General features: G+C 42.1%; 2 protein-coding genes across 4 annotated transcripts in view; both read left to right on the top strand.

Annotated features, from left to right (window-relative positions):
- LOC311047313 (cingulin-like protein 1) overlaps positions 1 to 9,760 on the top strand; it is a 28,783-nt gene extending 19,023 nt beyond the window's left edge. For all 3 annotated transcript variants that reach the window (XM_084059984.1, XM_084059986.1, XM_084059985.1), the window contains exons 17-22: positions 5,775 to 5,864; positions 6,353 to 6,436; positions 7,031 to 7,155; positions 7,338 to 7,446; positions 7,970 to 8,133; positions 8,445 to 9,760. In XM_084059984.1, the coding sequence (XP_083916110.1) occupies positions 5,775 to 5,864; positions 6,353 to 6,436; positions 7,031 to 7,155; positions 7,338 to 7,446; positions 7,970 to 8,133; positions 8,445 to 8,514 (642 nt within the window). In that variant the 3' untranslated portion in view covers positions 8,515 to 9,760. The remainder of the gene's footprint in view (positions 1 to 5,774; positions 5,865 to 6,352; positions 6,437 to 7,030; positions 7,156 to 7,337; positions 7,447 to 7,969; positions 8,134 to 8,444) is intronic.
- A 503-nt stretch (positions 9,761 to 10,263) lies between these two features.
- LOC311046758 (aquaporin-9-like) lies at positions 10,264 to 24,084 on the top strand (the record flags this gene model as incomplete). The annotated part of the gene is made up of 6 exons (XM_084059290.1): positions 10,264 to 10,341; positions 11,836 to 11,962; positions 19,789 to 19,926; positions 20,715 to 20,833; positions 23,044 to 23,261; positions 23,805 to 24,084. 6 exons carry the CDS (start codon positions 10,264 to 10,266, stop codon positions 24,046 to 24,048), a joined length of 924 nt encoding a protein of 307 aa, XP_083915416.1. The 3' UTR covers positions 24,049 to 24,084.
- Positions 24,085 to 24,609: the final 525 nt, after the last annotated feature.

The raw sequence follows: 24,609 nt of genomic DNA on the forward strand, positions 1-24,609 counted from the left end.
GCTGGTACAGTTTGGGTGTGGATGGAAACACATCTCACCTGATTGTCAGTGACCACAGGGCTGGTGTCGACGGCTGTCGAAGGACGACGGGACATAGAGTCAGCATTGGCGTGTTTTGTGCCTTGTTTATATTCAATTGTCCAGTCATAGGGATCTATTTCCAGAGCCCATCTGGCCCTGCGGCCTGTAGGGTCACAATCCAATGGCATCTTTCTCAGGGAGAGAAGAGGTTTGTGATCTGTGAGGACGCGAAAGGGGTGACCTGTCAAATATTGGCGAAAATGACGTATGCCCCACACAATAGCCCACAGTTCCCTGTCATACGTGGACCAGCGCTTCTCTGTTTTCGACAGAATGCGACTGCCATATGCAATAACATGTTCTCTGTTTGCAGCATCCTTCTGTGACAAAACACAACCAATGGCTGTATTGGATGCATCAGTGAAAAGGAGAAACTCCTGTGAGAAATCCGGATAGGAGAGAACGGGTGTGTTGCACAAGGCATGACGTAGGCTTTCAAATGCTCGCTGCTCCACATCAGTCCATAAGAATTCCTTCCCTTTTTGAGTGAGAGCATGAAGGGATTCTGACATTTTAGAGAACTGGTAAATGAAACGCCGATAATATGAGCAGAGGGAGACGAATGCTCTAACTTCAGCTGGGTTTCTAGGGACAGGCCAGTCTCTCACTTTCTCAATGTTCCTTGGGTCAGGTTTTATCCCGGCAGCCGAGACAACATGTCCCAGGAACGTCACTTCTTGTTGTGCAAAGCAGCATTTTGAGGGCTTCAATTTCAGGTTAGCGGCTCTGATGCGGTCAAAGACCTCTCTTAAATGCTCGAGATGGACAGAAAAACTGGGGCTATAGACAATAATGTCATCAAGATAAACCAGGCATGTTTTCCACGAGAGACCTTGTAACACCAGCTGCATTAGATGTTGAAAAGTGGGAGGAGCATTTACCAAGCCCATGGGCATCACACAAAACTGATAAAGTCCTCTGCCTGTGGTGAAAGCTGTCTTTGATTTGTCTTGCTCGTGCAGCTGTACTTGCCAGTATCCTGATGAGAGATCCATAGTGCTGAATACTGCGGCTCCCCCGAGAGCATCCAAGGTGTCATCAGTTCTGGGTAATGGGTGTGCATCCTTAACAGTTACTGCATTCAAGCCTCTGTAGTCAACACAGAAACGCCATGTTCCATCCTTTTTCCTGACCATTACCACTGGGGCTGCCCAGGGACTGTGACTGACCTCTACCAGTCCCTTGTCCAGCATCTCCTCCACATGTGACTGAATCACTGTTCGCATTTTGGGGGAAGTGCGATACGCACGCTTTCGAACTGGAGGGGCCTGGTTAGTGTTGATCTTGTGTTTGACAATATCTGTACTGCCAAAATCTGTGTTGGTTTTACTGAATACATCATCATAAGACGAGATTAATGTGTGTAATTGAGACTGCTGTGTACTTGTCAAATCACCACACTTAACATCAAAGGGCAGTTTGGCTGGCTGTACTGGGCATGTGGACACCTTACATACAGGGGCTGATTCTAGGATGACCTCAGTGTCATAGACAGGGGTGAACTGTCCTAATTGCATTCCTGAATAAAGCACCATAGGACCATGTGTGGGGTTGATGATGCGCACAACAGTACAGCCATTTTCAGCAGTTGACAGGGTGCGGGCAACTGCTATGCCATCTAACTCAAGTTGCCGGGGTTCAAGACAGCCACTGTAGGCATTTGGCATGCCTGCAGTGATGACAGGGGAAATCAAGGCGACTTTACAAATGAATTCACTGCATGGGGGAATGGTAGTGTTTTCCATTATTTGGGCTGTACAACTAGCAGGTGCCAGGTTACTGTTCTTGAGAAGGGGCAGGACATCATTACCCAAATAACACAGCCCTCTCCCCATGTCTAAGATAACACTGTGAGGAGTGAGAAAGTCAAAGCCTAGTATAAATCCTTGACTGACATTCCTAATGACTTGTACTTCCTGTTGCAGTGTGTGTGACCCCAACCTAAAAGTTATGTCCACCATGCCCAATGTATCTAGACTCTGGCCAGTCACAGCTTGCGACATGACAAACTTCTTTTTAATGGGCCTTTTTGCCAGGGAAGGAATCGACATTTTCGTTTCCTCACTAATAAATGAAATGGATGATCCAGTATCTAACATAATGTTCATGTCAGTGCCCTCAACATTTCCATGTACATAAGAGGTGAAGTCTGTACTTATAGTACTTGCCATGGTCTCAGTGTTGGTTGAGGGAATCGTCTTATCAAGGCTGCCACTGATTTCAGTGACACATACATCTGGGGCTTCCAGAGAAGTAGCTGACGAGCACCCCGCGTCATCAGCTAGCGGCCGTTTCCCTGCGGGAACCTGTCCCGAGCTTCGTAGCCCCTCCTAGTGGGGTAGTTCTGATCCCAGTCCTGTGGTTGTCGTGATTGGCCTGTGTCTCCATACTCTTGGAAGGACACATGTTTGGCATAGGGACTAGGGCTACGGCGGCGGGAGTCATGGTAGGATCTGTAAGGAGATGGTTGCCTCCCCCTCCGTTCCTCATATGGGCCAGACGCCTGGTCTGAGTAGCGGTTGTCTCTATAAGGCTGTTGGTACCTGTCAGACCCCCTGCTAGTGTAATCCTGCTGACGAGGCCTCTGAGGGGAATATTGGTCAGGGGAATACTGATGGGAGTGTGAATATCTAGATGGGGAATTGCCATAGCCAGAGCTCCATGCATTAGGGCCTCTATCTGGGCTTCTCCCATAGGGTGAGGGGGTTCTCTGGGAACGGACAGGTGGTGCCCTGTCACGATGGTGCACATCGCTGCGCCCCTCAAGGTGCAATTTCAGTGCACTCAGATCTGCACTCAAACCTTTAACGGTATCAGTGAGGCCCTGGACTGATTTCCTGAGCTCAATGTCATGTTCACGAACAGAATTCACAGACTGCATTGCACCATTATCTCTGCTGGGGACATTAGCTGAGGACACTGGCAACATTAATCTAGCTGCCTGGCGAGCCCTTTCAGCCTGAGAGGCAACCTCAAAAGCCTCAGTGAAATTTTTCACTCCTCTTTCATGACACTTTATTTGGAGCTCCTGATCAAGACCAGCAATGAAGCGAGTCATTTTCATATACTCTGAAGCATTATGCTCAAAATCTGGAAATGCTTCCTTGACCAGCCTGCATACATCCGCAGCATAAACTTCCATTGCTTCATTAGGTAACCTATGACGGGCATTTGGGAATGTTTGGAATGATGCAATGACATCCTTTTGGCCAAAAGCTGTCTGCAATTGCTTCTTAACTTCAGTGTAAGATGGGATAAACACCAAACCGAGACCCTACACACAGAATTCTGCAAATCCATTCTCCGTACCCAGCGAAAAACACCAAATAATGCATGCAGGGCAGAACTAGGACGATACCCACTCATAATCAAAATAAAAAAGAGAGCACTTAAGTTCTACAACCACCTAAAAGAAAGCGACCTAGATGCACTCCATAACAAAGCACTCACACACAGCGAAACTCTAGGGAGATGCCCCCTCAGCCAGCTGGCCATGGAACTCCGGGCACAAACACAAACAGAGCCACGAGATAGAAAACCCATCGGACCAAACAAAATTATAAAACAGCAAAAGGAAAACTACCTGACACATTGGAAAGAAGCAACACAAAAGCAGAGTAAACTAGAATGCTATCTGGCCCTAAACAGAGAATACGCAGTGGCAGAATACCTGAGCACCGTGACCGACCCAAAACAAAGAAAAATCTTAACTAGGTACAGACTCAGTGAGCACAGTCTTGCGATCGAGAAAGGTCGTCACAGGCAGACCTGTATCCCGAGAGAAGACAGACTATGCACCCACTGCACACAAAAGGAAGTGGAAACCGAGCTACACTTCCTAACCGTCTGTCCATTGTACCAAGACATCAGAGACACATACTTCCCACAGATTACAACCACACACAGAGATTTTGAAAACATGACCAATGACAAAAAACTCCCATATCTGCTGGGCGAAGTACAACAATGTGCAAACACAGCAGCAAGATTCGTGAGCTGCTGTGATAGGAGAAGGATATCGAACGGAACACAACCACCCTAAAGACGAATCATTGTGTATATTCCTGCACTATATTTGCACCCAGTGATCTTGGTACATAGAAATTGATCTATTGAAGATTCTGACTTTCAAATGTACATTTTTTGTTTTGATTGTATTGCTGTATTGTTGTATTGTGCTTTTTGCTTTGGCAATGTAAACGTATGTTTTCTCATGCCAATAAAGCCCTTTGAATTGAATTGAATTGAATTGAAATTGAATTGTAAGACCCCTTTGTTGCCCCGGGCAGGTTGTCCCACACAATGAACAGTTCTGGTGGTAATCTAGTGGGCAACTCCGCTGCTAACACTGTCTTCAGATCTACACCACTGTCCTTGTAACGGGCCTCTTGAATCACCTCATAGCGGCGAGCCCACAGGTTGAAAGACTCGCGGCCATCGTTGTTGAATGGTGGAGGTAAAGGAATGCCCCTTGGTGCTCCATGTGTCCCATTGGGTGGAGGCAAATCTCTCGTTGTAAGTCCCACGGACCGCGGGCTTGGGCTGGGTCCGGGTCCAGAAATGTTGTCCTCTTCAGACATGACTTCGTTTTTTCCCTTTTTTTTTTTTTTGTATTTTCGTTTTTCTTCTTACTTTCTCAACTTCTTCAGTCCAGACGGAATTAGACCACCTAATCAAGGTTTCTACATTCACTTGAGGCTAAGAAAAAAAACAACAACGTGGAAGTAGCCGACTGTACTTAGGCTAAGCTAAGCTACCGGTTAGCACACCGTTAGCCTAAAACTCCGGAGAGACTTAAAGTTGAGCAAAATCCCAAAGTTGAGCAAAAATCCCAACAGCCACCGCTGCCACCAGTGTAAGCGACGTGGGTGTGGGTGCAGAATAGATTCAGTTCAACACAGTAATAGGTTCTTCTCAATCACTTTTACTAAAGTCTCTCGAGCCAAACAGTACAGTCAAGACGTAAACATTGAATGAATGGAATCCCCCCGGTCGCGCTCTCTCTCTCTCTTCTTCTCTCCTTCCCTCTCTCGCTTTTCCCCACAGCGCCCCCAGCGGAAACTCACATCACTGAACAGTGGTTATTTCTTATAACCTAACAATACTCCATGGCTGCATTTCACTCTTACATCAGCTTGTAGATCGGCTATTGTCTGTGACTCTGAATATTTTTGAAAGTGAAGGCTAAAGCAGCACTATGTAACTTTTTAACAACTATATAGCATATTACAACCCACAACATTATATAAAAGTTAAATATTTAATCAATAACAATCATCCTTCCATAAATGTATAGACTCGGGGAAAAGTAAGTATTTTGAACAGGTTTCTGGCCGACAGTGACCTTATAAAACACATCCACATGTTTTGATATGAATGTATTAAATGTCCTTCATGTATCATATATTCTCCCTCATCAGGGTTGTATCAGTCATGTATTGTATATTAACGTTAAGGTGCATCCTTCAGGGTCGTATCATGTATTGTATATTAACATTAAGGTGTCATTACTTCAGGGTCGTATCATGTATTGTATATTAACATTAAGGTGCATCTTCAGGGTCGTATCATGTATTCTATATTAACATTAAGGTGCATCCTTCAGGGTAGTATCATGTATTGTATATTAACATTAAGGTGCATCTTCAGGGTCATATCATGTATTGTATATTAACATTAAGGTGCATCTTCAGGGTCGTATCAGTCAGCTGGAAGAGGACCTGAAGGAGGAACGCAGCAGTGCAGACCACCTGATGGAGAGAGTGGACAAAACCAAGGAGCAGGTCTGTTAGATCTGTTTAGTGTCTCAGCCCATCCTGTTCAGTTTGTTCAGTTTGTTCAGTTTGTCCAGTCAAAAAACAAGCGTGCCGTCGCGATAATCCACTCCATAGTTATTGGCAGTTGAATTTAGGTTATTTTTGCCAAAAAGCAACAGAAAGCAGAGAAAAATCCATTCTAATCCATTAACATGGAAATGTGGTTGTTTTTTGCGATCACGTGATCTCCTGCTTCACTGGGAGTCAAATGGTGACTCATAGGTTAGTGAAGAGCGCCATCTAGCATAAACACTGAAAACACTGAAACACGTCATTGGCGGTGTGGGCGTTGGAAAGAACACGTCAAACACGTCAGTGGCAGTGAATAAGTCACAGTGCAAAGAGTATCAGTGCATGGTCAGGTTCAACCACATGAGTCCACAAAAGGTCATAAAAGGACACTTTCACCAGAAGAGAGAGAGTCAATGTACTTTACTGTAGTTATTGTTCTGCAGATGGACCAGACGAGGATTGAACTGCTGCAGGAGAAAGCTGTCCGACAAGACCTGGAGTGTGACAAGACCACTTTGGACAGACAGGTAAGACAACCCTGGAGGAGAGACAGACAGGTAAGACCACACTGGAGGAGAGACAGACGGGTAAGACCACCCTGGAGGAGACACAGACAGGTAAGACCACACTGGAGGAGACACAGACAGGTAAGACCAGATTGGAGGAGAGACAGACAGGTAAGGCCACCCTGGAGGAGAGACAGACATGCTCTAGGCCTCGACTCACTGAAAGCATTGACAGTCTCCGGTAAGAGACTCTTTGTGTCTCCTACCAGAACCGCTGCCGGTCATCAAATTATTGTCTTAGGAATGTGACAAAAACAAAAAACAAAATCCATAAATTCAAGTCTCCATGGGGAGACTAATCCATTTAAAAAAAAGTCATTTTGGAGGTGAACTATCCCTTTAACATTCTGCGTTGGATGATATGCGCATCGCGGCAACGTTCTAAAATGGAACCGAGCGCCGAGAGACGTATCAACAGGTTTTAATGTCTCCAGTGTGGCCGCAGCCGTTTGTAAACAATATGTGCTTTTGTTAATGCACGTGTCTGATGCTGGCAGTGTGTCAGGGGCTTGTTAAAGGCCAGGGAGTCACCATGCATTCATTTCTTCATGTCAGAACAAAGACCTGAAGAGCAGACTAGGACATCTGGAAGGATCCCAGAAGACCAACCAAGACTCACTGCTCTCCAAACTCAACGGTCGCATCCAAGAGCTGGAGGAGAGGCTGCAGGGAGAGGAGAGGTGAAAGTACAGATGGTTTAACTAGTCATGATACAGGTCAAACCTTAGCATACTGTGGGTTTTAATATTCTCCTCTTGAGAGGCTGCAGGGAGAGGAGAGGTGAAAGTACAGATGGTTTCCTAATCATGATACAGGTCAAACCTTAGCATACTGTGGGTTTTAATATTCTCCTCTTGCACAGAGACAACACCAACCTGCTGCAAACCAACCGCAAACTGGAGCGCAAGGTGAAGGAAATGAAGATGCAAGTGGATGAAGAACACATCAGTCTGCAGACCCAGCGAGACCAGGTAAACAACTAGAGACCAGGTAAACCACTAGAGACCAGTTAAACAACTAGAGACCAGATAAACAACTAGAGACCAGGTAAACATCTAGAGATCAGATACACGGCTAGAGACCAGGTAAACAACTAGAGACCAGGTAAACAACTAGAGACCAGATAAACAACTAGAGACCAGGTGAACAACTAGAGACCAGATAAACAACTAGAGACTAGGTGAACAACTAGAGACCAGGTAAACAACTAGAGACCAGATAAACAACTAGAGACCAGATAAACAAATAGAGACCAGATAAACAACTAGAGATCAGGTCTCTATTTGTTGATCTGGTCTCTAGGTCCATTCCATTTTAAAGGGTCCTAGGATCATTCCTAAGATCTATGTTTTTTTTCAAAAACATAGATCTACGTGTTTGGCACTCAATGTGTTAAGTGTGATTTTTTTGTATTGTCCCATGCTACGATGGGATGATGTCTGAATCCTCTGTCTGAATGTCCGAATCAATCAATCATGTGTATAAACGGTGTAGCTGACTCAGCGTCTGAAGACGGCCAAGCGGCAGATAGACGAAGTGGAGGCCGAGATGGAGAGACTGGAACACGACAAGAAGAGACTGCAGAGAGAGATGGACGAACAGATGGAGAACAACCAACATCTACAGGACCAGCTGAACGCCCTACGCAGCCACGCGAGGTGTTTTTGTGTGTGTGTGTGTGTGTGTGTGTGTGTGTGTGTGTGTGTGTGTGTGTGTGTGTGTGTGTGTGTGTGTGTGTGTGTGTGTGTGTGTGTGTGTGTGTGTGTGTGCGTGCGTGCGTGCGTGCGTGCGTGCGTGCGTGCATGCGTGTGTGCATACTCAAAGGTGTTCACTGACCACTGTTTGGTTCTCATGATCTCAGATGTTAACACATTCTGTTTGGTTCTCATGATCTCAGATGTTAACACATTCTGTTTGGTTCTCATGATCTCAGATGTTAACACATTCTGTTTGGTTCTCATCATCTCAGGAGCCAGAAGAAATCCAGGTCTCTCATGAGGGATGATGATAATGATGAAGATGACCTGGGCTCTGACTGATGCTGATGTTTATGATTTACATTCACACATATGTATCTACGTTTATCTACATACATGTTGATCTCCACTCTCATGTATGTTCCTGTTTATCATATAACTTTATTTATGTTGCTGTTGATCATATAACTTTATTTATGTTCCTGTTGATTATATAGCTTTATGTATGTTCCTGTTGATTATATAACTGTATTTATGTTGCTGTTGATCACATTAACTTTGTTAATTACAGCTGTGGTCTTGTCATGCTTGTGAGTTGTGGGCAGCACAAGACTGGCCTCTAGTGTGCATTGTGCATGCACAGGCCATGCATTTAGAAACACTTGGCTCATGTTTTATCTCATGGCTCATTTACATATAAACATCTGGCTCATGTTTTATCTCATGGCTCATTTACATACATGTACTGTAAATGAATGAATCTTTGTCCCTAAGCTATGACAGCGTTGTTTGAGTTAATATTGTAAGCTTTGAATGATTAATACTTGCACAAACATGAATGGTGTTACTGACTGAAAGTCATATGAAGTGAAGCATGGATATTATATTATGATCCATGCTGTGAAACTGTGCCTACAGACTTGAATATGAAATGTAACATTTGTAATTAACATTTGATCGATTTGTAATGTGAAAACAATGAGTTTTGTCTTGTCACTTTTCTGCACCTTTCACTGTGTCTTGAATAGAGAGACAATACATCATTATTTACTTTTTTCACAACATCAGGCAGAAACCTCTCTCTATCTCCATATTTTAAATTAACGTTTTCGTAAATTAACGTCCTTCTTGACCACACTACAGTGTCACACAAAAGCATCAAAAGTAGCAGATCTACAAGCTCCAAAAGCGTCACAAAGCGACACGTTTTGAGCTTGTAGATCTCAATCCCAAGTCCCAATTTTTTAACAACTTTCTACCTGGCATCCCTATTTTGGGCAAATCTTGCAAGAATGTAAAACAAATAACTGATCTACAAGATCACAACACTACACGTTGTGACGCGTTCAGCTTGTAGATCAGCTATTTTTGAACATTTTGGAATATGGCTCTAGTGGCTAAATAAAAATAAATGTCTGTTCATAATAATAGTAATAATAATAACTTGAATTTATATAGTGCCTTTCAGAAACCCAAGGACGCTTTACAATACAAAAAAAAGGTATTGTATTGCATTGCTCATGTGTGTATTTTATATTTACTTGTTTGCTTGTTCATTGTATAATTAAAGTGAAATGTTCTTCTCATATATTGAAGCTCAAAGTTATTTGTGTTATTTGTTTGTTTATAAGTTAAATGTCCTCATTTAGAAATTCTTCAATCAAAATTTTTTAAAAATTAGTTTGCGCTATATTTTTTATAAACAAACTATCGTTCAAAACTTGGGTAATCGTTGGTCTAGAACTCTCCGAAATCCAGATGTGACCCAAACATCTGGCCGGGGTCTGGTTCCTTTAGTGTTTAACAAACATCTGGAGTGGGTCTGGTTCTGTTAGTGTTGAACAAACATCTGGAGTGGGTCTGGTTCTGTTAGTGTTGAACACACATCTGGAGTGGGTCTGGTTCTGTTAGTGTTGAACAGCATTGTTGTGGTTCATCTGACATGGATCAATGAGCTGCGTGCTGATTGGCTGATTGGCAGTGGGGGTGGGGAGTGACAGACAGCTGTGGTCAACATGTGACTCAGTGGTCAGTAGCTTCAGCAGTCAGCAGGACATCAGAGCATCCATGGAAACAACACCCAAGAACACCATGAGACGACGCTGTGCCCTCAAACACACCATCCTCCGGGAATTCCTAGCCGAATTCCTGGGAACCTTCGTCTTGGTGGTAAGTTATTAATTAATCAATTTGTATTTATTTATTTAGATTAGGTATTTTGTTTGTTAAAATAAGTGTTAAATAGCTCTATATTCTGGTAGAAATCATTGCTATAGAGTGTTTGTTCACTAGCAGGAGTCTCCCCGTCGGAAAATGCATTTTTAGGTCGGGATACCAAGTTCATCCGATCAGGAGAGAGAGAACTCATACACTTGAAATTGGAAGTGATGAAACAAAACAACAACAAAAATGAGAAGACAAAAACAGTTGGAACTGGAACACTACAAAGTTGAAGCTGAATATAGAACCTAACAAAACATTATATCACTTACAGCCACTTTAAATGGTGCTTTTTGATTGGTCTTTTTTTAACAACTTAAACCTTGTATACTTTGTTGACCGGCATCCCCCAGGGGTCTATACTTGGTCCCCTCCTTTTTGCCTTCCACACACCAAATCTCTATGCCGAAAATAGCCGATCTACAAGCTCACAATGTGTTGCAACTAAGACTTGCAATGCGACACATTGTGAGCTTGTAGATCAGCCATGTTTGTCTGTTATGAAATGACCAGAATAGGGACGCTAGGGTTCATATTATGGTTCAAATCTATATGTTTTTGTTTCCGCCAGGCCGAAAGGCATGGCAAGAGAGTATGTTTTACCCTCTGTCCGTCCGTCCGTCCGTCCGTCCTGTCCGTTAGCAGCTAATCTCTGGCACCGTTGGCCACTGCGAAACTGTGCACGCACAGATTCATCCAATTTCCCATATTACATCCTGATTGCCTAAGATTGGCTTCCAAAGTTTGCAGGATTGGTCCGTTTTTAACACAATGCCATCAAATCAAATCATGAACGCAGCTTGCGATTTCCGTGAAATTTCACACGCACATTTTTATTAGGCCGAGGAAGAAATGCCACCCTTTTCACATTGGCCTATTATAGCGCCACCAGCAGGTCTAATTTTGCAAAACAAATTTTTGGAACAAAATGCCTCAAATCATGAATGCAGAGTCCGATTGCAGTGAAAAGCCCTTGAACAAATGGCACCCTTTTCACATTGGCCTATTATAGCGCCACCAGGAGGCCACAATAACGTACCTGACCTGGCGGAGACCTGTGCTCCGTTGAGCACTTTTTCTAGTTTAATTTTGCAATAATTGTTGATGTTGAGATTGTTTTGTTTGTTTGTTTGTTTTTAAGAGATGTTGATTAATAGAGAATAGAGGTTTTTAATGTTCAGTAACACTAGATGAATGTCTTTAATGTTCAGTAACACTAGATGAATGTTTTTAATGTTCAGTAACACTAGATGAATGTTTTTAATGTTCAGTAACACTAGATGAATGTTTTTAATTTTCAGTAACACTAGATGAACTTTTTTAATGTTCAGTAACACTGTTAATGTTCAGTAACACTAGATGCATGTTTTTAATGTTCAGTAACACTAGATGAATGTTTTTAATGTTGAGTAACATTAGCTGAATGTTCTGTGTGTGTTCCAGTTGTTTGGTGTTGGCTCCGTGGCTCAGACTGTGCTCAGTCGGAACACTCTGGGAGAACCTCTGACCATCCACATTGGGTTCTCTGTGGGCCTGGCCATGGCCTCCTACGTTTCTGGAGGAGTTTCAGGTAATTATCTACCACATTGTATCACGTTAATATGATGTGTACACATGTAGACTACAGCACCATACATACACATCTGTCTATTCAGGCATTTATCTACCACATTGTATCACGTTAATATCATAGGCGGCGGGTGAGCTTGACAATTGGGAAGGCTGGGGAAATCCGTGCACGCAAAAAAAAAAACGGTTTCTGGGCGGATTGTGTTCGTTTCTTTTTGGTTTTTGGTTACTTTATTTCGGTTTTAGGGTTAGGGTTAGGTTATTTAATTCAATTTTTTGCCTGATTTTACTGATTTATTATCAAAAAATCACACCCTGTGTGAAGGTAGCGGCGCCTTTGAATACATTATGTCATCGATATGTGTTTATAATGTGTTTATAGCCATGTGTCATGTGAAGCTTGACCAATCACTTTGTTGACGGGTCTGACCAATCAGAGCGTCGACGACAGATAAAGTTAAATTGAGGATCTAACTTTAAATAACTTACCTAGAAGGAGACTTTAGCCAAATAAAAATATATACAAAAAAAAACATGAGGAAATAAAAAATAAACCTTGACATCATAGTGATGTCATGAATAGTCCCCTTGCCTGACAAATCACAACCTTGACGGGCCTGACCAATCAGAACCTTGACGGGCCTGACCAATCAGAACCTTGACGGGCCTGACCAATCAGAACCTTAACGGACTCTTGGATTCTCGATCGTCTCTATCAAACCATTCTGTCATAACGGATGACTGGGTCCCGAACTCAGACTTTCTATACATTCACCCTTCATCTGTTCTTGTATCTTTCTCTTTCTATTCGTCATATTAACTTTAAATAACTTACCTAGACGGAGACTTTAGCCAAATGAATAATAAGATGAAGTCATTGTCATCGTTTATATAGACATCGAATTCTATATTCATGACATCATAGTGATGTCATGAATAGTGACCAATCACAACTTTGGCGCACCTGACCAATCAGAACGTTGACGCACCTGACCAATCAGAACGTTGACGCACCTGACCAATCAGAACGTTGGCGCACCTGACCAATCAGAACGTTGACGCAAAAGCCAGGCATAGAGGGCTAATATCCGCTCTATACCTAAAGGTATAGAGCGGCTAGCGCCGCTAAAAATTGACTAAAGGCATGGCGAGAGAGTATGCTTTGCCCCCTGTCCGTCCGTCCGTCCGTATGTATGTATGTATGTATGTATGTATGTATGTATGTATGTATGTATGTATGTATGTATGTATGTATGTGTGTATGTGTGTGTGTGTGTGTGTGTGTGTGTGTGTGTGTGTGTGTGTGTGTGTGTGTGTGTGTGTGTGTGTGTGTGTGTGTGTGTGTGTGTGTGTGTGTGTGTGTGTGTGTGTGTGTGTGTGTGTGTGTGTGTGTGTGTCCTGTCTGTCCGTTAGCAGCTAATCTCTGGCACCGTTGGCCCGGTCGCTGCGAAACTTTGCACGCACATTCCCTAGAGGCCAAAGAAAAACATCTGCCATGCATTCTTCACATTTGCCTTTATAGCGCCACCAGGAGGCCGACTTATGTAAAACAATGTTTTTGATATTAAGCCTTCAGATTGTATCCAAATTTCACGCAAATCAGTACACATGATCTCTATAGTCACGTGATCAAGATTGATCTGTTTGATATTTTCATATTACATCCTGATTTTCTAACATTGACATCTAAAGTTTGCAGGAGTGGCCCGTTTTGAACAAAATGCCGGAAATCCTGAATGCAGCGTCCCATTGCGGTGGAACTTTGCATGCACATTCGCACTACGTTGAAGAACAAATGCCACCCTTTTAACATTGCCCGATTATAGCGCCACCAGGAGGCCGAGTTTTCCAACGCTTTCCTTTTTTAGATTAGCCTACTCCTGATTTTTTTTCTCCAAACATCAAGCAAATCGGTACACATTATCTCTATAGTCAAGTGATAAAGATGGTTCCGTCTGATTTTTTATATTCCATCCTGATTGGCGAATTCCGAACATTGCTGGCCCACAATAGCCTACCTGACCTGGCGGAGACCTGTGCTCCGAGGAGCACTTTTTCTAGTTTTAAATATGCTCTATAGAGTATGAGCTCTTCATAGTGTACCTAATAATATTATTATTTATTATTATTATTATTATTACTACCTTACCCCCTTGCACTCACCTCACCCCTGTCCCTTCTCCCTTCTCCTCACCTTTTTTGTCAATAGATGCTAGTTATTGCTATATAGATATACAGTATGGTATGGTATGGTGGTTACTTGTTCAGTGTTTTGTTGCTCTTGACAACAAATGTACTGAAAGTTATTTAGATAGCTTTAGATCAGCGGTGATGCAACTTTGATGATGGAGAGGGCCACTATATGTCCACACTCACTCCAGAGGGACACATTGCATATACTGTCGGGCAGACACCTCTTCATATTTTAACTTTTTTCCTAAATTAATGCTGTACATCGACCAGTCTATGTCAAACAAAAGTAGCAAAAATAGCCGATCTACGAGCTCAAAACACGTCACACTGCGGCGCGTTTTGAGCTTGTAGATCTGCTATTTTTTTGGGTGCTATTTTTTAATTGGAATCCTGAAAAGTAACATTTGTATTTAATTTCAAATGCACTTAGTTTTACTCATGTTAACTTTATGAAATACATATACATTGGACATAAAAAAGACAATAGAATTGTAATACTAGTCATTAGTGCTACTAATATAGACTGAAATAATTAAAGCGGGTCTGGTGAGACTGGTGAAGTACACCTTCACTTAATGTGGCCCACAGGTTAATATTGGAATACTGATATTGATTTCAGCTGTTACAATTCCAAACATGCAAACATGACCCGCTTGAATTACTTCAGTCTATATTATCGTAGCCTAATGACTAGTATGTAGCCTAATGACTAGTATGTAGCCTAATGACTAGTATCTAAATTCTATTGTCTTTTTTATGTCCAATGTATTTGTATTTAAGTTCATAAAGTTAACATAAGTATAACTAAATGCATTTGAAATTACATAATCCTTTTCAGGATTCCAATTCAAAAATTGCAAAAATAGCAGATCTACAAGCTCAGCTTGTAGATCGGCTATTTTTGCTACTTTTGTGTGACATAGAATGGTCGAAGTACGGAATTCATTTAGGAAAAAAGTTAAAATACGGAGATAAGAGGTGTCTGCCCGACAGTATATGTAATGTGTCCCTCTGGAGTGAGTGTGGCCATATAGTGGCCCTGCATCATCAAAGACGCATCACCCCTGCTTTAGACAGATGCTAGGTTCATTGTTTACCTTCTATCCTATATAGTTTCTTTGAGGCTCTCTCTGCACTTTATTTATGTGACTGTTTATCTTGTTGTTTATTGACTAGAGTTCATGTTTACTCTGCTTATTCTGATCTCACAGACTTGTAAGTCACTCTGGACACGAGCGTCTAATAAATACCTATAGGTTATAAAGTACACATTTTCTGTAACGGTAGGCCTACATTAAGCTAATGAGGATGTAATAAATACCTATAGATTAAATGTTTTAAAATCCTTGAAAATTGCAGATCTACAAGCTCGCAATGTGTTGCATCGCGACACATTGTGAGCTTGTAGATCTGCCATTTTCAAATGGTCTAAATGTATATAGGGCTGAAGTGGCTAATGTATGTTTTGTAATAATAATCTAAATCTACAAAGTAACTAAAGTTTTAAAATACTTAAAGTGGAGTAAAACGTACAATATGTGCCTCTGAGATGTAGTGGAGTAGAAGTAAAAGTACTGAAAATTGTACTTAAGTACAGTACTTGAGTAAATGTACTTAGTTACTTTACGCCACTGCGTGGAGATAAGAGGTTTCTGCCTGACAGCAAACGATATGATGTTTATACAGTATATAACTGCTACCATCACAATAACAGTTTGCTCTGTGATATTGATACGGTCTGTAGAGTGACTGCTGGCTCGGCCATGTGCCACCTCGGCCTCTAGTGCCACACAAACGCTTCACGTTCAGTGTCATGTGGCCATTGATTTGTGGAAGCTCGTTGGCCTCGTTGGAGGTCAGGCTTCACCCCGGGGCGATGGTTGTCCTGCTAACTCCATCGATGTCACACAGGCCACACACACACACACACACACACACACACACACACACACACACACACACACACACACACACACACACACACACACACACACCTCTCCCCTCATGTGAACGTTCAACAGACATGCAGTGGTGGAAAAAGTACTCACATTTCTACTTAAGTAAAAGTATCAATACTGCAATGTAGAAAAGTACTAATGAAAATGTATTTTAAGTACCAAAATTAGAAATGTAGAATGTCCCATTTCACAAGTTTTCTCTAATGCATAAAATGCATGTATAAAAAGCTTTTGAAAATAGCAGATCTACAAGCTCACTATGCGTAGCATCGCAACGCATAGTGAGCTTGTAGATCGGCTATTTTCAAATGTCAGAAAAAATGTATATAGGGCTGAAGTGGTTAATGTATGTTTTGTAATAACAGTAACTAAAGTTTTCAAATAATTGTAGTGGAGTAAAAGTACAGTATTTGCCTCTGAGATGTAGTGGAGTAAAATTAAAGGTATTAACATTTTGAAATACTCAAGTACAATTTTGAGGTGTTTTTATTTTGCTTAAGTACAGTACCTGTACTCAAGTATGTCTTTGTTGCAGATTCATGGTCCATAGAAAAACATACAATTACATACAATAATCAACATGAATAAAAACAGTCCAAATGAACGTGTCAGACGGTTATAAGTACAGGCTAGAGGAGTATCTGGTGCAGCTCTTCACAGAGCTACTTATACTGACAATGATGCTATTATTCACAGACCCATCCAAGTGACACATTAATCTATGCATTACGTTCTGAAAGAACCGCTTTAAAATAGGGTTGTCCGATATTGGCTTTTTTACCGATAACCGATATACCGATATTGTCCAACTCTTAATTACCGATACCGATATCAACCGATACCGATATATGCGGGGATTATTGTGATTAGGGTAAGCTCAAATTTCATATCACACACACCATATACAGTAAGAACTCCTGTAACTTATTTATAAAGCAAAAAAAAAAAAAAAAAAAAATCGGGAGGCCGATAATATCGGACATCCCTACTTTAAAAGTATTGACCCCTCACATCCACAAACACAGATCATAGATCACATTAATGTACAGATCACATTACTGTACAGATCATCATATAGATCACAATACTGTACAGATCATATAGATCACATTACTGTATAGATCATCACACGGGAGCCCAGCGATCAATCTCTTTCATGTATAGAGATCCTAACGGCCAATACAGGGATCAAAATCACTGATCATACGAAAAGGAAAAGAACCTTACTCAAGCATCCTCACCGTGTTTGGAGCGTCCAGCAGATTTATAAAGTTTTGCTGTTGCTAATCTTGGCCTCCTGTTTACTTCAATGAAGTATTTATTTTTTACATTTTTGGTTGGATTCTTTATTCACTGTAAAGGAATGTTATACACAGTGGTGGAAAGTAAACTGTACATTTACTCAAGCACTGTACTTAAGTACAATTTTGAGGTATTTTTAACTTTACTTGAGTACGTCCAATTTTCAGTACTTTTACTCCTACTCCACTACATTTCAGAGGCAAATATTATACTTTTACTCCACAACAATTATTTGGCAACTTTAGTTACTAGTTACGTTGTAGATTTTGATTATTATTACAAAACATACATTAACCCCTTCAACCCTATTTATATTTCGGCCATTTGAAAATAGCCGATCTACAAGCTCACAATGCGTCGTTGTGAGCTTGTAGATCTGCTATTTTCAAAAGATTTTTATACATTTGAAAACTTGGGACATTCTGCATGATGACTACTTTCTACTTTTGATACTTAAAGTACATTTTGATACCCATACTTTCTACTTTTACTCAAGTACATTTTTAATTACGGACTCTTACTTGTAACAAAGTATTTCTAGATTGCAGTATTGATAGTTTTACTTAAGTAAAAAATGTTAATACTTTTTCCACCACTGGTTACACATAATGAAAGTTATCTTTGTATTCAAACCATCAGGGGAGGAAATGACCATCAAATCATCAGTACATGATAGAGGGGGTGGAGCTCTCCTTTAACCATTTTCAACCTGGCTTCCCTATTTTGGACGTAATTACAAGTGTACCTTTGTATTTATTCATTTATTTACATACATGTCCATATATGTCCATATATATTTATTTATGTAGGCTACATGTTCAAAACCATTCAGTCAGTCAGTCAGGACGGGACGTTAATCGCCCCTCCAGCTCAACCCTGTGTAAATGTCTCTCTCTCCTCTGTGTTAAATAGTGAATCCAGAATCGATCCAAACCAACCATGTACACACACACCCCAACCCTGTTTGACCCTTTGGCTCTGTAACGACACTCATCATTTCTCTCTCGCACACACACACACACACACACACACACACACACACACACACACACACACACACACACACACACACACACACACACACACACACACACACACACACACACACACACACACACAGGAAAAACTCGCATCTTTTACTTAAGTAACTTAACTTAAGTCCACAAAGTCAGCAAATAAAAAGGCAACGCATTGCATTAAAAAAAGGAAAACATATATTCTTCACCCAACCTTCAAGTCAGGAGGCCACAGGAGGTTCCTCTGTCCAAAAGCTCTGGATTGATTCAGATATAAACCCTCAGAGACGTTCCTCGACCAAACTTCTCTCCTTCCAGATCCATAAGTTCTCCGGCCCCAGGCCACCACTCAGTGGTTTAGTTTAGGCTTACAAGAGTCTCTTTCTCAGACACCACCAAACACTTTTTTTCTATATACCTAAAATGGAACCCCCGGCCGCCTCACTTCCTGTACTTTTACAGCTGTTCCTGATACCTCACTTCCTGTGGAACTTTCCACAGTGATCACTTCCTGGAACTTTTGCCACATGTGCTACTTTTTTTCCCACAGCGCCCCCTATGCGTGAACCATGTCAACAGAAAATGAATCATAATGGCCATAATCAACTTACACAAAACAAAACATGTTTTCCGTACACTACATTTAGGTGTTAAATATTCAATCATATTTTAACCAATATATTCCCCTGTTATCACCAAGTATGTTATGTCTTGCGTATCTTTTTCTTTAAATACTCATCATACCTGGACAGGAAATACATTATTTCACACATGTATGTGGCAGTGTCACGGTTACATGGCGGCTTTCCGACATGTCGCCTTTCCGACGTTAACGAACCCTATACCTAACCCTCACCCTAACCCTAACCGCACGCGGAAGCCACTAGTCGGAGTGGCGAGATGTCGGCGTGGAAGACTGTTACCCAGTGTCACATGCCTAAAGACGCTTTTCAGTATAATACTGGATAACAGCATCTACCAGTTACTTTATATTTTGACAAATACATTTCCAGAGAATAGTGTTTTTGACATTTGAACATTATGATTATAACATTTTAGAATGTTAGGGTGTGATCGGCTGTGTCCTTCATCCAGGCGGACATGTCACTGGCCATAAAGGAGGACATGTCTCTATTCATGATAACATAATGAAATGTTTTCATCCAGGCGGACATGTTTCTATCCTTGGGGACATTAAACATTATAACATTATGGAGGACATGTGAACCCAGCTGTCTCTCTGGCCATGGGGACATTAAACATTATAACATTATGTCTTCATACAGGAGGACATGTGAACCCAGCTGTCTCTCTGGCCATGGGGACATTAAATATTATAACATTATGTCTTCATCCAGGAGGACATGTGAACCCAGCTGTCTCTCTAGCCATGGTCATCCTGGGTAAACTGAAGGTGTGGAAGTTTCCATTCTATGTCATCGCCCAGTTCCTGGGAGCGTTCACTGGAGCTGCTGCAGTCTTTGGACTTTACTATGGTAAATATACTAGATTATATATGATACTATACAGTATGTACTATGGTAAATATGCAGTATTATATATGATACTGTATGTAGTTAATTAGTTACTGTATAAATTGACAGTTGACATCATTAGTTACTGTATAAATGATACATTTGACATCATTAGTTACTGTATAAATGACACATTTGACAGTGCTATACACAGACAGAATGACACACACACACGGACGGACACACGGACACGCGGACGGGCGGACAGGGGGCAAAACATACTCTCACCATGCCTTTTGGCCTGGCGGAGACAAAAAAAAACATCTACTGTACTGATGCACAAACTTGGACACATCATCAGTGTTGTTTCCTGGAGTCACTGGGTGTTTGGGGTCTTGACACTCTCCTCCAGACAACCCGACCGAGGCTGATCAGACCCCGGCCTGTGTAGTGTCCAAGTGGCATTCTACAGCCCCCTACTGGCATGCTACTGCCCCCCCACTGTCTCTTGAGGGGAGTCAGAGACAGTGCTAATGAGGGGGTTAGGGTTCAGGGTGGCAGGTGAGATGTTTAACTGCAAGGGTTGGCGACACTAGGAGGCTCTGGCACTGTGGGTCGACTCCGGGCCTGGCTCCTCCTTCATCTGACCAGAGACAAACTGATGAAACATGTTAAACTATAATAACAGCCTTGCTGTGCTTCCAGACTCCATCATGTTAAACTATAATAATAGCATGTTGTGTTGCTGTGTTTCCAGACTACATCATGTTAAACTATAATGATAGCATGTTGTGTTGCTGTGTTTCCAGACTCCATCATGGACTTCACCAACGGCATCCTGTCGGTAACGGGCATCAATGCCACCGGCCACATCTTTGCCTCCTACCCTGGCAACCATCTGTCTGTTCTGGGAGGGCTGGTCGACCAGGTGAGTCTCCTGACTAGGCAGCTTCAACAGATCATCAGCAGAGCTCACCTAAAGTCCTTTATGTACTGTACTTGTGAGAGTGTACACATGGGACCAAATGGACCCTTACAGGTCTGTAACTCTGAGAGTGTACAAATGGAACCAAATGGACCCTTACAGGTCTGTAACTCTGAGAGTGTACAAATGGAACCAAATGGACCCTTACAGGTCTGTAACTCTGAGAGTGTACAAATGGAACCAAATGGACTCTTACAGGTCTGTAACTCTGAGAGTGTACAAATGGAACCAAATGGACTCTTACAGGTCTGTAACTCTGAGAGTGTACTAATGGAACCAAATGGACCCTTACAGGTCTGTAACTCTGAGAGTGTACAAATGGAACCAAATGGACCCTTACAGGTCTGTAACTTTGAGAGTGTACAAATGGAACCAAATGGACCTTTATAACCAGTCTGTGCTACTGGTTCTATTCAGTCATGAAAACAGCTGTTCTGTGGGAATTGTGTCTAAATGCAAATTGATTGTCCCACTTAACCGCTGTAATGACCCACTTCCAGTCATTCAATGGATGCTCAGATCTTTACTTCACATCCGTTGCGTCTGTTTGTCTCTAAACATGCCATTTTAGATAAAACTAGCTGATGTCAACGCTTCACTCTGCTCTCAGTATCAGTCTGTCTGGTGTAGCAGACCTACAAACCTTGAGAGCTTGTAGATCAGCCATTTTCAGCGAGGATATTTACAGTAGTGTAAACGAAGGGAAAACAGGAGTGGGTCTGGTAATAGAGCCCTTGAGACAACTAAGTATCAGGTTTAAATGGTTAGATTAAGTGTAGTACAATTAACAATGTAGGCTTTTATCAGACACTTTTAATCCAGAGAGATTTACAGTAAGCAAGGTAAACACAAGGTAACACATCAAATGCAAAGAAATAGTGATCTAGGATCATAGGTAAACCAAAAACATCATATCATCAGTCTAAACAGTAGAATATAAAAAAAAAAAAATCTGTACATTGAAACTATACACACTATAGGATGCCAGGTCAACACATGAACCTGGCATCTGTCTACATAACAATATTATCTAAGTTACATTTTAACCTTTACATAAGACTGCATGGTCGTCAAGTCTAGGTCAAGTGCTACGGGCTGAGGTGTAGTCTGAAGAGGTGAGTCTTCAGATTACGGCGGAAGAATGGGAGTGAGTCTGCAGTTCTAACTGCAATGGGGAGTTTGTTCCACAGTTTAGGAGCCAGAAGCGAGAAGAAACTGGGACGTGTGGAGCATTGTCCAGGGTGTTTTAGAGAAGAGAGAAGAGTCTAGGACGTGTGGAGCGTTTTCCAAGGTGTTTTAGAGAAGAGAGAAGAGTCTAGGACGTGAGGAGCGTTGTCCAGGGTGTTTTAGAGAAGGGAGAAGAGTCTGGGACGTGTGGAGCTTTGTCCAGGGTGTTTTAGAGAAGAGTCTAGGACATGTGGAGTGTTGTCCAGGGTGTTTTACAGAAGAGAGAAGAGTCTAGGACGTGTGGAGAGTTGTCCAGAGTGTTTTAGGGAAGAGTCTAGGACATGTGGAGTGTTGTCCAGGGTGTTTTAGAGAAGAGAGAAGAGTCTAGGACGTGTGGAGAGTTGTCCAGAGTGTTTTAGGGAAGAGTCTAGGACATGTGGAGTGTTGTCCAGGGTGTTTTACAGAAGAGAGAAGAGTCTAGGACGTGTGGAGAGTTGTCCAGAGTGTTTTAGGGAAGAGTCTAGGACATGTGGAGTGTTGTCCAGGGTGTTTTAGAGAAGAGAGAAGAGTCTAGGACGTGTGGAGAGTTGTCCAGGGTGTTTTAGGGAAGAGTCTAGGACATGTGGAGCGTTGTCCAGGGTGTTTTAGAGAAGAGAGAAGAGTCTAGGTGACTGGAAGCCAATGGAGGGAGAGAGAAAGGCGTAGCAGATCTGCAATAGCAGATCTACAAGCTCACAATGCGTTGTGAGCTTGTAGATCTGCTATTTGCGGCTATGGTTCCCCCCAGAATAGGGACGCAAGGGTTCAAGTGGTTAATGGAAAAATAACACTATAGTAATCCTATCACACAAAGATTTGGTGGCCGCCTGCAGTATCTCTGAGGACCTCCTAGGGGTCCTGGATCCCCTGTTGAAGACCCCTGTGATACAGTGTGTTGGTTTATTGTGTATGTTTCAGGTTGTGTGTACATGTTGTGTATCTTTCAGGTTGTGGGTACAGGGATGCTGGTGTTGTGTATTCTGGCCATCATTGACGGGAGGAACATCGGGGCTCCTAAAGGGGTGGAGCCTCTGGCCATTGGTCTGATCATCATGGCCATCGGGGTGTCCATGGGTCTGAACTGTGGATACCCTCTGAACCCTGCCAGGGACCTGGGACCCCGACTGTTCACCGCTGTGGCCGGGTACGGCATGGAAGTGTTCAGGTAACTGTCACTGCAGCTGATACTGTAGCTGGATACAACTGGTAACTGTGTGTCAGAGTTTGGAAGCGCTCGTTTTCAACAACGCAACGTCCTGCTGCCTCCTGCATCATGTGACATTTAGAAACAAGTGGTACACAGGACGCATGTGCATACTCTCTATCCACAAGTTTCCTAGGGCGTTGTGGGCATCACTTCCTGTCAATTTGATCCAATCAAATCCAATCAAATCCAATGATATCCAATGACATCCAATGAAATCGACAGGAGGTGATGCCCACAACCCCTAGGAAACTTGTCGATAGAGAGTATGCACATGCGTAACTTTTTTATGAATGAATGACCTAAAAAAAAACCAAAAACAGGAGGGGAGGGGACGTGCGTTGAAATCTCTCTCTCTCTCTCTCTCTCTCTCTCTCTCTCTCTCTCTCTCTCTCTCTCTCTCTCTCTCTATGTGTGTATAATGTATGTACATATATGTTTACAGTACAGGGGGATACTGCTGGTGGGTTTATAATGTATGTATATATGTATATATGTTTACAGTACAGGAGGATACTGGTGGTGGGTTCCGGTGGCGGGGCCCATGCTGGGGGGGCTGGTGGGGGCGGTGCTCTACTACCTGCTCATCCAGATGCACCACCCCCGTTGTCACGGCAGCGTCAACGCCGAGGATGAGGACGACACGGGCACCGCCCACGAGGAAGAGGAGAACGAGGACGAAGACATAGAGGACGAAGAGGACAGCTCTGTGAAGGACAAATATGAGATGATTAACATGAAGGACTGACCCTGACCCTCTGTCTGTCTGTCTGTCTGTCTGTCTGTCTGTCTGTCTGTCTGTGTGTCTGTCTGTCTGTCTGTCTGTCTTTACGATAATATTCTGTACATTTATAATTCAGAGGTTTATAAAAAAGTACATTTTCTAAGTGACAACATGAACTGAAAAAATAATCTCGTTTCAGTTAATATTAAACACTTGAAAAATATGCATCTCAATGAGCTGCTGAGTTATAAATATAAACAATACAAAGTAAACATCTACATCACCTCCACATTTTAATATTTAGGGTTTAAGTTTCAGGAAACGAGGGCATTTCTCTCCGGTATGTTTCCCTCATGCTGTAAATATTGTGTGTAAATATCGGCCCTTCACATACAGATTACCTGTACGTAGAAGTAGAATGATGTATCTGTTTGTTTTCTTAAATATACATGCTCATGTAACATCAGGTGCAGATGTATTCATTGTTTTTTCAAGTCAAGAGGGATTTTCCTACCAAATGAATATTATTACTTTTACTTGGTTTAGTTTTTTTTTCCTAAATAAAAATTGCCAGAAAACTTACAA

Source organism: Gymnoscopelus microlampas (genome assembly GCF_963454915.1).
Source record: "Gymnoscopelus microlampas genome assembly, chromosome: 6".
NCBI lineage: Eukaryota > Metazoa > Chordata > Actinopteri > Myctophiformes > Myctophidae > Gymnoscopelus > Gymnoscopelus microlampas.